The sequence below is a fragment of the Mchenga conophoros genome, linkage group LG19, assembly GCF_057382185.1.
Source record: "Mchenga conophoros isolate Kocher_MC1m ecotype Shallow Benthic linkage group LG19, M_conophoros_male_GT1.1, whole genome shotgun sequence".
NCBI classification, from domain to species: Eukaryota; Metazoa; Chordata; class Actinopteri; order Cichliformes; family Cichlidae; genus Mchenga; species Mchenga conophoros.
Window position 1 is genome coordinate 5,645,207 of NC_140544.1, and position 12,981 is coordinate 5,658,187.

Here is a 12,981-nt window from a genome sequence, read left to right on the forward strand (position 1 = left end):
GATTTAACGACGCCAATACAAAATGAAAAACTCAGACCAAACTCTCCACTCCTCACAATCAACACACAGAACAGAGTGAAAAGAATACAGCATTTTTAACAAGAACATTACTGCAGGGTCGCTACAATATTTATGGAAAACTAATATGCATTACTTTGTTTGACATCCATTTGTGGCATGTTTTAAATGGGACCAAAATGTAACAAACCCTATAAAATGACCAAGAACAAAGCTAAATTGATTCTTAAATATTAATTATATACCCAGGTCTCAGTTTTGGATGGACTTGTTTGGAGACCTAAGAGACTCTGGAAACTTAAATGGAAGCCACGAACACCAATGCTTGCTGAGATTCTGCTTCAGAGGGGTTCTACAGAAAGACCTGGATGAATGCAAAGACCTCTGGAACAAACACAGGATCCGGCCAAGCAGACTTGCATCGTGTCCAGGGGGGATTCCAAACGAACTCTATCTCTTGCCTCACAGGTATTTGAGTTCTTAACAAAATGAATTAACCTTTTGCATCAAACTAAATGCAAGGTGTTGTTATTGCTTAAGTTGGTTAATATATATTCATAATTTTACACATAAGTATGATACAGCAGTTTATAACATGTCACTGCATGCGTTGATTTATATAGTTCCATATTGTCAGCAAAAAATCCTTCACTGTTCTATTTTCATTTTGCAGATATGGTTCAAGAGACTGTGGATTTGCTGTTGAGGAGATGGAACTGGATGTGTTTCCCGAGGAGGGGCTACCGGTTGGATTGTGTGGTGATCCAAACATTGAGGAATATTTACAACAGGCTGTACAACAAAACACACTGCAGCAGCCACAAAACTGGGAATCGGCCACAGAACTGTATTTGGCCCTGAAGGACATAGCTGGGTTTTAGATACCAACTGAACTTCAGTTTGTAATGACATTTGTCAGAGTTACTCTGACGAAGACACACACTGTGTCGAAATGTTAGTTTCTTTCCTTTTTTTGCACCTAATAAAACCTTTGGACTTGAGTGCTCCAGCCCTTCTGTTTTTCCTTCATTTTTTTAATGTTAGTAGTGTTTCCTTTCCCTCTTGCTAAATTGAATATAATATTGTTCATAATATACAGCAACTGGCATGAATTTAAATATTAACATTTAACCACAAGGAAACATTTACAATTTTCTTTAATAAAACCATTTACAAATAGTGTCCAGCATTTCTGTCACTTTTCCAACATACACAATATTAAGAAAAAACAACTAAATGTTTAACAATATGGAAGTTGCTTATCACATGAATGTGTTAGGTTCAGCTGCCGTTGGCACACTACTTAACAGGGTAACTCAGTAACTGTAACTTGATGACCTTGCTGATTTAAGAACATCCAAATCCTGGAGCATTTTGAATTCCAAAGTCCATGTTGGCCTTAAAGATGCCATATGAGTCACAGATGGGTAGCTTCAGAGTATTTGCACAGGTGTTTGCAACTGGAAAAGGCGAATCACTTAAAAACTGGATGCATGGTGGTGGTGTCATTCCTGCCGGTGGAACTGCCGTCAGCCCTGTGGCAAACATCATCAAATCTTCCAGACACACTGCTGTTGCCTTCTCTGAAAGAAGAAAGTAAACACTGTAGTACATTACAGAAAATTAATTTCCTTACCTCTCCTTTCATAAAACTATAAACAAATAAAAACGGCCATTCAAACCTTCACAATCAAGGAGATAATCTGCCCAAAAGCCAAGTGTTAGGACCTCCTTATGCCGCTTGTTGCTTCCTGCTGGGCTGAGATCTGGTCTGAACATGCTCTCCAGTTCTGAAGCAGTCAGGGCCTTTGCAGAGAAGCATAGGAGTGGGGCCAGCACACTGGAATGTTTTTGCAGTGCACTTAAAAAATTCAGACTTTCCAGTCCATCTTTAAATCTGCAAAGGATAGACAAATAACTAATAATTGGTTTATAGCTATGACTATTGCAGTCTTCTAAATTGTGTTTAAATGACTTTACCTACTAGATCTTTCATTATAAATTTGGACAGATTTCAAATGCATACACAAAAATAATTAATAGTGCTCATAAATTAACTGTGACAGCAAAAAAAGAAGAGCTCATTGGGATTTCAGCATTTAAAAAAAAAAAATAGTGCTTTCACACTGGAATAAACAAGTGTGTCGAAAAAGGGATCACCTCTTTTTATAAATAACTGAAAAATTAATCATGTTGCATGACTGATTATTATGGGTCATTGTGAACAATAAATGTATACTAAATTAGAGTTCTAGTGTCAAAAGGTTAATAGCGTGCAACAGTGGCTCAGGAATTAAGTTGTTGTTCATCAGATCACCGGATGCTACCGAATCAGTTTTTTCATATACATCTGAAGGTCTGAAAATGTCAGTGGCTGCTGTGATGAGCAACTGGCCATCCTGAATTTAAAAGGAGTAATGAGTTTACCGTTGAATGACACTTTGGTTTCTTTCAAGGATGTACCATCTGAGGTATTCCTCCACAAATGCTTGTTTCTCACAAGGCTTGACATTTCTGAGGCATCCAGCAGTTTGGAAGATTGTGCTGTTTTGCAAAATAAGATTATGCAAAGACTCCTCTGATTCAGCTTTCAGGACCTATAAAAAAAAAAAAAAAAAAAGTTTTACTGTAAGAAAAACAAAAATAATTTTCACTACTTTTACGATTCATTCAAACATTGGATTAAAAAAATAATCAATTTGTTATTTCATTTGTGTTGTTGGGAGGTGGAAATCTGTCCTTTCAGATTACAGAATCTACCTTGAACCTACTTTCAAGATATGATCCAACACGGATAACTGTTATCCTGATTTAATCTTTTAAACTGGCCCCAAGTGTCTTCTAAGTAAACCCATTCCCTGAGCCTAGGTAATTTTCTACCTGATGTAGAACTTTTGTGATCTCCTCATCTTGCACATCTTCTACAGTGGCGCTGAAACTCTGATTCCCTGTGATGTGGTTGACCAGGTTCTTGGAGAGGAAATGTGGTGCTGGTCCCCCATGCACAATGGATACAGCGATCATCTTTCCTGCTAAAAAGTACTCATCTTGCCTGGCAGCTGTAATACAGGGCACATAATTATCATGGTTAATTGCTATTAAATATGCTAATGAAAAAAATAAGCCAATTTTTATTAAAATTTCCATTGTAATAATTACGGAGAAAACATCCACCTCTTGAATTATATACAAGATAACGGCTCTCTGGAGGTCCATCAAAGATGGGGCGATTTCTCAGACTGCCCATAAGAAGTGTGAGGAATTCACGCCTCGGGCCACCTGTATCCAAACCGTCTTCAAAGCTGCCAGCATCATCATTAAACTTGATGAACATGTCGTAGTTGTCAGAGTATGTGCTGCGTCGAAATCCTCTAACAGCTCCATCCCATACAGCTGACCTTGATATATTGAACCTGCTGACCTTCTTGTGGTCAAGTTCCAGTGCCAAATTTGCAATAATTTCATGTGCCTCCAAATTGGTGTCTCTAAAAAAAAAAAAAAAAAGGGAAACTTATTTTTTAAAGGTGTATATACTTCTCTCATGATTGCATGGTGTCTTGTACAGAACAAGATGGCGGTTAATTGGATTCAAATGTTTAAATTACTAACACAGGTTCTTCTGGGGGCTCAGCTTTGGCTTCGTTAGGAGTAGGATCTTCATCATCAATCACAATCGGTTCAAACAGCTGTGTGTAGTTTCTGCAGAGTGAAAACATGTACACAAAGTGTAGATGCAAAAATACAAATGCATAAACATGCAGTTCCACTTTTATAGAATGATTCTACTATTTATTTTTCTGAAGAATCAAATGTAAAAGAGTCAAACTACATACATTTATAATAATTGTGTGTATATATTTTGTGCAAACCTCTGGAATAATTACTCAAGATACAACGCACCTGTAACAGGAGCTCTCGACAGTGAGGCATTCAGTAGTGCCTGTATCGTTTTCTTCTTCCAAATCTATGACCTGGAAATACAGAAAAGAGGATGAATGAAAATTCATATTTGACCAATTGATAATTATTTTAATATAGGGAGCCTAAGTCTCCTCCCCTTCTGGTCTGCTCGTGGGTCCCTGAACAAAAGAAAAATGAATGGAAGTGAATGGAGCTATAAAAGTTATTTTCTGGTCTGCTTTGCCTTACTCTCTGAATCACACATATGTTGTACTTCAATTTAAATAATAAATAATTGTGTTTCGACTATGTCTGTAATGTAATTTGAGAGTTGTTAGCTTGTAAAAATTTGTCCTTAAAATGACTACAAGTCAGATGTCGCAAATATGATGTCGCCTCAGAAGCTTTTCTCCCCCAGCGTAGCTGCTAATTATCACATGGCCAGATTTATAGTGGTTTTCTCCACATCATCCTGGAAGAAGGATTCGAAGCTCGCTAAACAAAACTAAGCTTTTCCTCTTCTCTGTGTCTGGTTCGATGATGTCAATTTTGTGAGACGAACATTTACATTTCGCCACGTCTTTTCAAACAAAACATAAAATAACCTTTGCCACCTGTCGCTTAAGCACTTTTTGGCATCAAAATGTGTTTATATACTTCACGGACATCATATTTTAAATCCATTATACACATCAAACGGGATCAGAAAATAATTTTTATTGGCTCATAGACTCCTATTTTTTTAGCAGTATGGGACCCATGGTCCGGAAGTAGATGGATGTACCTTAGGTTTCCTATCCCAATAGATTATCTAAAGGTACAGTAAGTAAGAATGAAATAATAAATCCTGTGGTCAAATTTGTGTACTACAGTCTATCTTTATAAACAAACGAGTGACTCTCCCTCCTCCCGTTCCATGAGTTTCATGGCTACGGATCAGCGCCAGAAGATTCTAGATGACAAAGACGAGTCATACACAGTTAGTTTCAATGTAACCTTCCTTCCAACATGATTGAGACATTAGACTGCTTTGTGATTATTTCACTTAATGTACCTTTAAGGGGTGGATGTTATAATCTATTGATAGTATGAAAATTGATGATGTGAAATGCATTGTATAATAACAATGAATGTAATAAGCAAACAGTGAATCGTCATCTAATTGCAAAGTAAAGGCGGTGGAGATTGTCTGCTGCACTGTTTTACTAATAAAATAGTTTTTTACCTGTTGTACTTCATTAGCAAGCACAAGATCCCCAGCACCCTTCCTTAGAGAACAAAGAAAAGCATTATTGTTGTGTACTGTGAAAATATTAATTGACACTTTGAAAATATTTAAGCATCTTGATTAACAAACAAGCAATACAAGTATTATGTAGTCCATGTTCCAAAAACCATATACAGAATGAATGACTGTGTGTTATACTTGTATAACTATGCATGTGACAAATAAAGAACCTTGAACCTTTAACCTTGACAAAAGTGTATATCTCATTAATACAAAAGTTTAGGCAAAAAACAGTAAAAGATTACATGTTCTTAAAATATCACTTACTCATATTCTGCCGCTTTCTGTAAAGGACTGCTTTCATGTTGAAGTTCCCATGGCTGAAACAAACAAACAAACACACGCACGCACGCGAGCGAGCACGCACGCACGCACGCACACACACACACACACACACAAAATGTATTTCACATATAACTATTAACTGTTTTACTGAACTGAGGCAAATGGTGGTGGCTAAACAACAAGAAAACTCTATAAAAAAAATTTAAATTGTACTTACCAGTGTATCAGCAAGATCAAACTCAGAGGGCCTTTTAATAACAATCTCGGGGTCAGAGTCAGACAAGTCTGAGTTTTCTCCAACTACAAAACATGAAAACAAATCAAGCTAAGCAAACTAAATTCATACTAATGTATGAAACTTTATTTGATCATGAATAATAGATTAATACGAAAGGCATAAAGTTAGCATTTAAAAATCATGACTCAGTAGATCCAAAAATGGCTGAATTTCATGTTTCCAGGAAGAAACATAACATATACAAGCTAATTTAGGCAGCAATGGTGGCAGAGGAGTTAAAAGCCCGCCCTGTAATCAAAAGGTTGAAGGTTTGAGCCCTGCTCAGTCTGTCACAGTCGTTGTGTCCTTGGGCAAGACACTTCACCCTCCATGCCAGGTGGTGGTAGTGGGAGGGATAGGTGGCATCTGTGTACAGCAGCCTTGCTTCAGTCAGTGAGTCCCAGGACAGTTGTGTCCACATTGTAGCTAATCACCAGCAGTGTGTGAATGTGTATGGGTGAATGACTGGTTTTGTTGTGAAGTGTCTTGGGGGGGTTGTAGAACCCTAGAAGTTGCTATATCAAATACAGGCCATTCACCATTTTAATGTAGGTATGCTATTGACTTGCGTGCTTTATGCGTAATGTTATCATTTTACAATTTCAAAATTAGTAGTTGTTGAAACTAAGGGAATGTGTGTCAAAATCAAAACAAACATTAGCAGCTTACCATCTTCAAAGTCACTCTTCAAGCAGATGAAAACAGTGATTCTTTGATAAGGCTTGCCAACTTCAGCCTTATAAGCCTCAAGTGTAAATGGTCTTTGTGTTCCAGGGACAGTAATGACCTCAGTGCCATCCAGATACAGAAGAAGGAAAGGTCCATCTTTTAGATCTTTGTTAAAGTCCTTCATTTTTTTAACAGCTTGATTGAGCAGACTTGTGGCAGTAGCGTCAGGGTCTGTTGTTAGGAAAATAGTTTTTCCACGGTATGGCTTCAAACCACCCTTTTTTATGGTCATCAAGCCGACATTTATCTGTAAGGAAAAACACATGAACAATGGGCCAAGTAGATACTAATATGACTCTAAGCAGATCTATTCAAACTTGAATATTTATTAACTGCTAAAGAGGGATCTTCCTGACAACCTAAATGTACAATTACTCGTAAACAATTGTTCTTATTCTGGATAGCTTTACTACACTGAACATTTTTTACACAACTCCCCTAAGGAATAACAAAAGAATGTCATTAGAAAATTAACCTCAACTTGTTTTCAGACTGAGCTAGCCAAACTACCTGAACCTTTCTTTTTTCCTTTTTCTTTAAGCCCTTCCTCCCTTCAGAAAACTTTTGCCTCTCTTCATTTTTCTTTTTTCTGTATTCTATGAAGGTGCTGAAGGTTGGAGTCGGGCAGTTTGAGGTAGTCTGTGATGCTAAAGGGAAACAAAGGAAAAATGTACTACAATGTCACACATTAAAGACATTCATTCATGTAACATTCCATTGTCTACACAACACGCAAATAAGGACAACACTGAATAATCTCACTAGAAAATTTCTACCAAGGAATGACAATGCAACTGATACTATTGACCAATACAATTCTACACCAGTAAGTTTTAATGTATAGACACATAATAGGGTTAGTTCCTAAAGTTAACCAAACATAATAAATGAACTAATTTATTATCGTTTCAGTTGTGGAAATGCTCAGAGGACTGTTCCACGAAGCAAGCTAATCCCAAAAGCCAGGCTCACTCTGAAAATCCAGGCTCGATTGCCCCAAATTCGGTTCCAGGAACGAGGCTAACCTGCAGTCTTTCTGCTCATTCATTATGCAATATGCTTGTGGACAAGTCTGGTCCGTGGCACCCTAGCTGCGAGGTTTGTTAACACTAGAACTGCCCTCAAACCTTCACTACTAGAAAGGTCTTGAGCAGTCATTTTGACAGCTGCGTGCATTTTCAAATGAGCCTCGATTTTCTGAGCTCGCTTAGTGGAACAGCCCTCTGGTCTGCTGTGGGCTGGAAACAGCTAACGCTAGGCTAATAAATCAATAAATAACAAACATTTTATTATGCTTATTAACTTACTCAATGGGAGTGAAGTGTCTCCGATGCAAGATGCGTGATAAAGCCTCTCGCCACAGCCGCTGCAAAAGTTCGGCGACTCCTCAACCAGCTTTTTCCCACAGCTAGGACAAAACATTCCGCCGTTCTTCTTCAAACGAAATGCGCCACAGGCAGAGTAACTTCCGGTTCCAAAGACGAACAGATCGGACATCCAATCAGTGATGTCTCCTGTTGCCGACTGGTACCTACCCTTTCCGGTTTTCTTAATGTAATTGTGCTTCTCAATTTGTTTTTGTGATTCTTCTTTTGTTTTTGTGCTTCTCGATTTGTTTTTGTGATTCTTCTTTTGTTTTTGTGCTTCTTGATTTGTTTTTGTGATTCTCAGTTTTGTTTTTGTGCTTCTCGATTTGTTTTTGTGATTCTTCTTTTGTTTTTGTGCTTCTTAATTTGTTTTTGTGATTCTTCTTTTGTTTTTGTGCTTCTTGATTTGTTTTTGTGATTCTCAGTTTTGTTTTTGTGCTTCTCAATTTTGTTTTTGTGCTTCTCAGTTTTGTTTTTGTGATTCTCCATTTGTTTTTTTGTTTCTCGATTTTGTTGTTGTGTTTAGCAATTTGTTGGTGTGATTTGCACTTCAGGGCCACTGTAACAATCAGCTGTTCTGCATTCAATAAGATGCCACACAAATTATTTGTGCCACTCCAAAAAAATAATTTCTGTCCACTATAAAGGAGAACATCACAGCCTGATACCTGCAGGAGTGACAGCAGCAGGTGTATCACTCCTGTTTCTACCTGGAGACAGCAGTCGCCTCATTGTTCTGACACACAGCACAAAACTATCCACAACACTACACACTAACTACACAAGACAACACATGAACTACACACTCCAAACACGCTAAATGTCACAAATCTCTCACATCTCAAAACTCTCTTATTCTGCTCTCTCTCTCTTGCCTTCACTCCTAAAACTTCCCCTGTTTTTGTTTGGGGGGTTTTTTTGCTCATAAGCAGAGAGTGCTCGCTGCGCTGTCCTTACGGTGTGTTCACACCGAACGCGATAGAGGCGGGCAGAGCGTCAGGCTTACATGTAAAGTCAATGGAAAGGCGCGATGACCCGCGATTGCGGCTCCCGCGAAAATTCGGAAGCAGATTTGCGTCGCCAAAACGCCTGAAACGCGCGTGAGTGTAGCGCATTTCAGGCGTTTGACTCGCGAAAAAAACCACGCGCGTGAGTTTATGTGTTGCATTTTGTGCATACACGCGTTTCGTGTCCCCCGCTCGAGTTGGAAAAATCTGAACTCCAGCGTCAAATCGCGCCGCGACAACCAATCAGGAGCCTGGTGACGTGGCTGTTACCTAGTTCAAAGGGGCAGATCCCGCCAAAGCCATTCATTCTGCATTCATCATGGAGGAAAAACTAATCAGTGCTGTGGCAAATCATCCCGAATTATATGATGCTACCTACTATTTCTACCGAGACAGGAATAGCTTGGAGACAAATCAGTGAGGAGATCGGGCAACCTGGTAAGTTCATTCCTTCTTTTTAATTTTCAGACTGACCCGATGAAGCGGCGCAAAAGCTAGCAAGCCCGCCTACTGTCCCGCGATTTTCCCACTGTTGTACAAATACCTTTCCGCTAACCAGATAATGCGTTTATTCAGAGGACATCTGCAGGAGAAAGTGGAAGAGCCTCAGGGACACCTATAATAAGGAGAAGAGGGCAGAGAAGGAGAAGAGGAGTGGGTCGGCAGCAGGATCGGGGAGGAGATGGAAGTTCTTCGCGGTCATGGGGTTTCTGGACCCCTTCCTCACCCCGCGGGAGACTAGCGGAAATATGGTGCGGACCGTGGAGAACTTCTCCCCCGAGGACCAGGGACAGCCCGAAGAGGCAGCAGGGGAGTGTCAGTCAGAAGGTATGTTTACAATGAATTAATGTAGGCAGTTAATTAATGCGTGTTGTCATACAGGAATATATTTTGTTTATTAATAAACAGTATACAGTAGTCCCACTGTTCATCCGTCACTGCCTCGCCTTTTCGCTGATTTTTTTTTTTATTGCACCGTACAGCTTTCAACAATGCGCATTGCATTCTGCAGCCGAAATGACAAATCTCCTCCATGTCATGTCTCCTGCGCTTGCCAAACTTATCATGTTTGGTTTTGATAACCATCACTTCAAATAGAAAAAAACAGCACAAAAACACTCATAACTATGACCCTCATTCGGAAATAGGCACCTGCACCGGGAGCGAAAAAGGCGCACAAAAGTGGCGCCGCAGACGGAGAAAAAGCGCGGCATACTTTTATGTTTTAAAATTGACTTGGTTTGCACTTTGAGAATCAACTTGTGAGAAATGTGACTACTGTTCATGTGCTGCAATAAACGAGAGACCACTGTATATAATAATAAGTATATAATAATATAATATTCTCTATGACTATTGTCTTCGACCTGTTAACATTTAATATTGTCTTGATAGAGTCAAGTAATCATGCACCAGAGTCCTCCCCTGTTGCTTCTCCTGACTCCCCAGTCCCTGGTCCCTCCACTCCTGCTGCTGCACCCACAGGTATGAACATCAAGCACTGATAGCTTTTTACTTGCTTGAATCCCCTTGTGATCACCTTTACTAAATATCTACAACCAATCTGTTCATATCTTGGTTTTCTTCAATTTTGAAAATGAAAATCTAGTAGCAGCCTTCTCATTTCTTTGTGGTGTTTTGTTCTGTGTTTTACAGGCCCACAGAGGAGGACAGCTCGAAGGCGGGCGAGGGAAGGGTCCCAGGACGGTCCATCGGCGGTGGAGCTGGCTATCCTGGAGTGCCTAAAGAGGCCACGCCCGTCTGCAACAGAATATTTTCTCCTCAGCCTTGTTCCTGCTCTGGAGAGCATGCCGCCTCAGACACGAGAATTCGTGAAATTCCAAATTTCTAAATCAGTTTTTGAAAATAGCACAGCTGTGCTAAATTTGGAAACATTGGACCCTAATGATCAGTAGTTTTCTGATGAGGCAGCAGCTCTCCAGGGCAGAAACAATGTTCTTATGTTTCTCCTCCTTCTCCCTGAGGCTCTTCCACTCCAAGCTGGGTCCTTTTTATTCCTGTCTGTCTGTAAATAGTTAGATTTCATATATTTATGTTATTTATGTCCTTTTGTTACTGAATTTATATATTTTATCAAATAAACATTTATAATGACAAATGTCTTTGTTCTACTACACAGCAAATATTGGCACCCGACTTGACAAAAGTAGAATTTATTTCATATTACACTAATAACAAAACATACTAATACAGTGGGATGCATAAGTTTGGGCAACATTGTGAAAAGTAATTATTTTCCTGTACAAATTGTTGGTTGTCTCAATAAAAATTGTCAGTTAAATACATCATATAGGAGACACATAGTGATATTTGAGAAGTGAAATGCAGTTCACTGGATTTACAGAAAGTGTGCAATAACTGTTTAAACTAAAGCAAGCAGGTGCATAAATTGGCAACACAAAAAAAGAGAAATAACATAAATATGTAGTGTATATCAATGTGTGTGTCTCCTATATGATATATGTAAGTGACATTTTTTACTGTAACAGCGATTCATACAGGAATATAATGACTATTAATAAGGTTGCCCAAACTTTTGCACCACACTGTATATAGGAACATAGTGAAGACAAGTTGCAGAGTAAAAAGAGGTTAGTTTATTTTGGAGTAGAGCTCCATTTATTAAGAAAATGTTAAAAACACAGGAACACTCTTTAGAGGTTTGTGGGTGGCTCTTAAAAGAGCCGTTGTGGGGAAGTCGTTCAGACTTCAAACAGGCTACTCCTTTGGTTGCCAAGACACAGCTCCCTCTGCTGAGAAGTGAGCCATGAACTTCTCCCTCACCAGGACAGCCTCTCTGGAGGAGTTGTTTGCTGCCATACGACCCAGGTCTTGCAACGGCTCCACCACAGCAGGCGCCAGACCTCTCACAGCAGGTGCCCCTCTCTCGTCCACACAGCGCAGAAAGTTGTGGAGAACACACGTTGCCTTCACACACTTCTCCGCAATTTCAGGACGGAGCTCCATGGCACGCCGATACAACCTCCACTGTGAGGAGAGGATACCGAAGGGACCCTCCACTATCATCCTGGCCCTGGAAAGGCGATAGTTAAAGATCCTCTTCTCTAAAGGGAGGAGGCGTCCAGGGAAAGGTCTCATGAGCTCACGCCGCAGCGGGAACGCTTCATCAGCCACAAAGACATGGGGCTGGGCTCCACGGTGTTCTCCACCAGGTAGAGGCTGGTCAGGAGGCAGATGGAGAGTCCCAGCCCGAAGAGCCTGACCAAAGGTCGAGTTGGCCAGAATACCACCGTCGCTGGTCCTCCCGTACCCCCCAACATCAATGACGCGGAAGCGATGCTCTGCATCCACAACCGCAAGGAGAACAATGGAAAAAGTTCCCTTGTAGTTGTGGAACATGGATCCTGAGTTGGGGGGTGCCTTCGTCTGGACGTGCTTCCCATCCAGAGCTCCACAGCAGAGAGGGAAGTTCCAGCGCTCCTGGAATCCCTCTGCGATGGACCGCCAGTCTTCAGTTGAAGGCACAGCCATGAAATCGTCCACTAGACAGTCCCAGATGGCCGTCGCTACCTGGGGGATGATCTGGCTCACTGTCGCGCTGACCTAGTAGGTGTGGCTGTTATTCCTCTTTTCCTCCTCCTGCCCTCTACCTTCCGGTGCTGCTGCTTGCCCATGGCCGCTGATTAGACCTTGGGTGCAATCAACAACTAAGCACGGCCTGGTGTGCGCCGCCCTGCCAGGTGAGCCACATTAGAGCAATCAAGGGTGGGCGTGCCGAGTAAACCTTTAAATGCATGCAGCAGTCATTTGACCCGTGTGCAACATACTGAGAGGACGGCAAACAAAGCACTTTTCCACTGTGAGGAAGACTTTGAACAAGACAGGCTATCGGTAAGCTCTTGAGTTCACATTTTGCTTTTGCAGATGTATCTGGGACTATGGAAGCTCAGTTGTGCAAATGTTTTACGCTTAGGGAAATAGTTGCTGCATTTAAGTTTAATTATATTGACAAAAATGAATGTTTAAGCTTGAATAAATTGTTTGTGCAGTTAGTGTTCCCACATATTTATGTTAATTAATATTAAAAATAGTTACCCCAAATCCTTGGGTGGATCGTAAAACTAGTGA

At 40.4% G+C, this 12,981-nt stretch overlaps 1 protein-coding gene across 1 annotated transcript; it reads right to left on the bottom strand.

The window, feature by feature from the left end:
- Positions 1-1,317: 1,317 nt before the first annotated feature.
- Positions 1,318-7,994, bottom strand: LOC146551535 (uncharacterized). The gene is made up of 13 exons (XM_085257063.1): positions 7,805-7,994; positions 7,008-7,144; positions 6,438-6,744; positions 5,709-5,791; positions 5,474-5,526; positions 5,144-5,186; positions 3,919-3,989; positions 3,628-3,717; positions 3,193-3,503; positions 2,899-3,077; positions 2,446-2,615; positions 1,701-1,915; positions 1,318-1,601 (listed from the first exon to the last, which is right to left on the bottom strand). The coding sequence occupies exons 1-13, from the start codon at positions 7,992-7,994 to the stop codon at positions 1,366-1,368; spliced, it is 2,085 nt and encodes a 694-aa protein (XP_085113189.1). The 3' UTR covers positions 1,318-1,365.
- Positions 7,995-12,981: the final 4,987 nt, after the last annotated feature.

What these genes read in the sequence shown, in the direction of transcription:
- LOC146551535 (XM_085257063.1), bottom strand. Translation starts at nt 7,994, where the DNA reads ATGTCCGATCTGTTCGTCTTTGGAACCGGAAGTTACTCTGCCTGTGGC. An exon ending in AGACACTTCACTCCCATTGA is followed by an intron (nt 7,145 to 7,804) that starts GTAAGTTAATAA and finishes GTTTCCCTTTAG; the next exon opens with CATCACAGACTACCTCAAAC. An exon ending in GAGCCCCCAGAAGAACCTGT is followed by an intron (nt 3,504 to 3,627) that starts GTTAGTAATTTA and finishes TTTTTTTTTTAG; the next exon opens with AGACACCAATTTGGAGGCAC.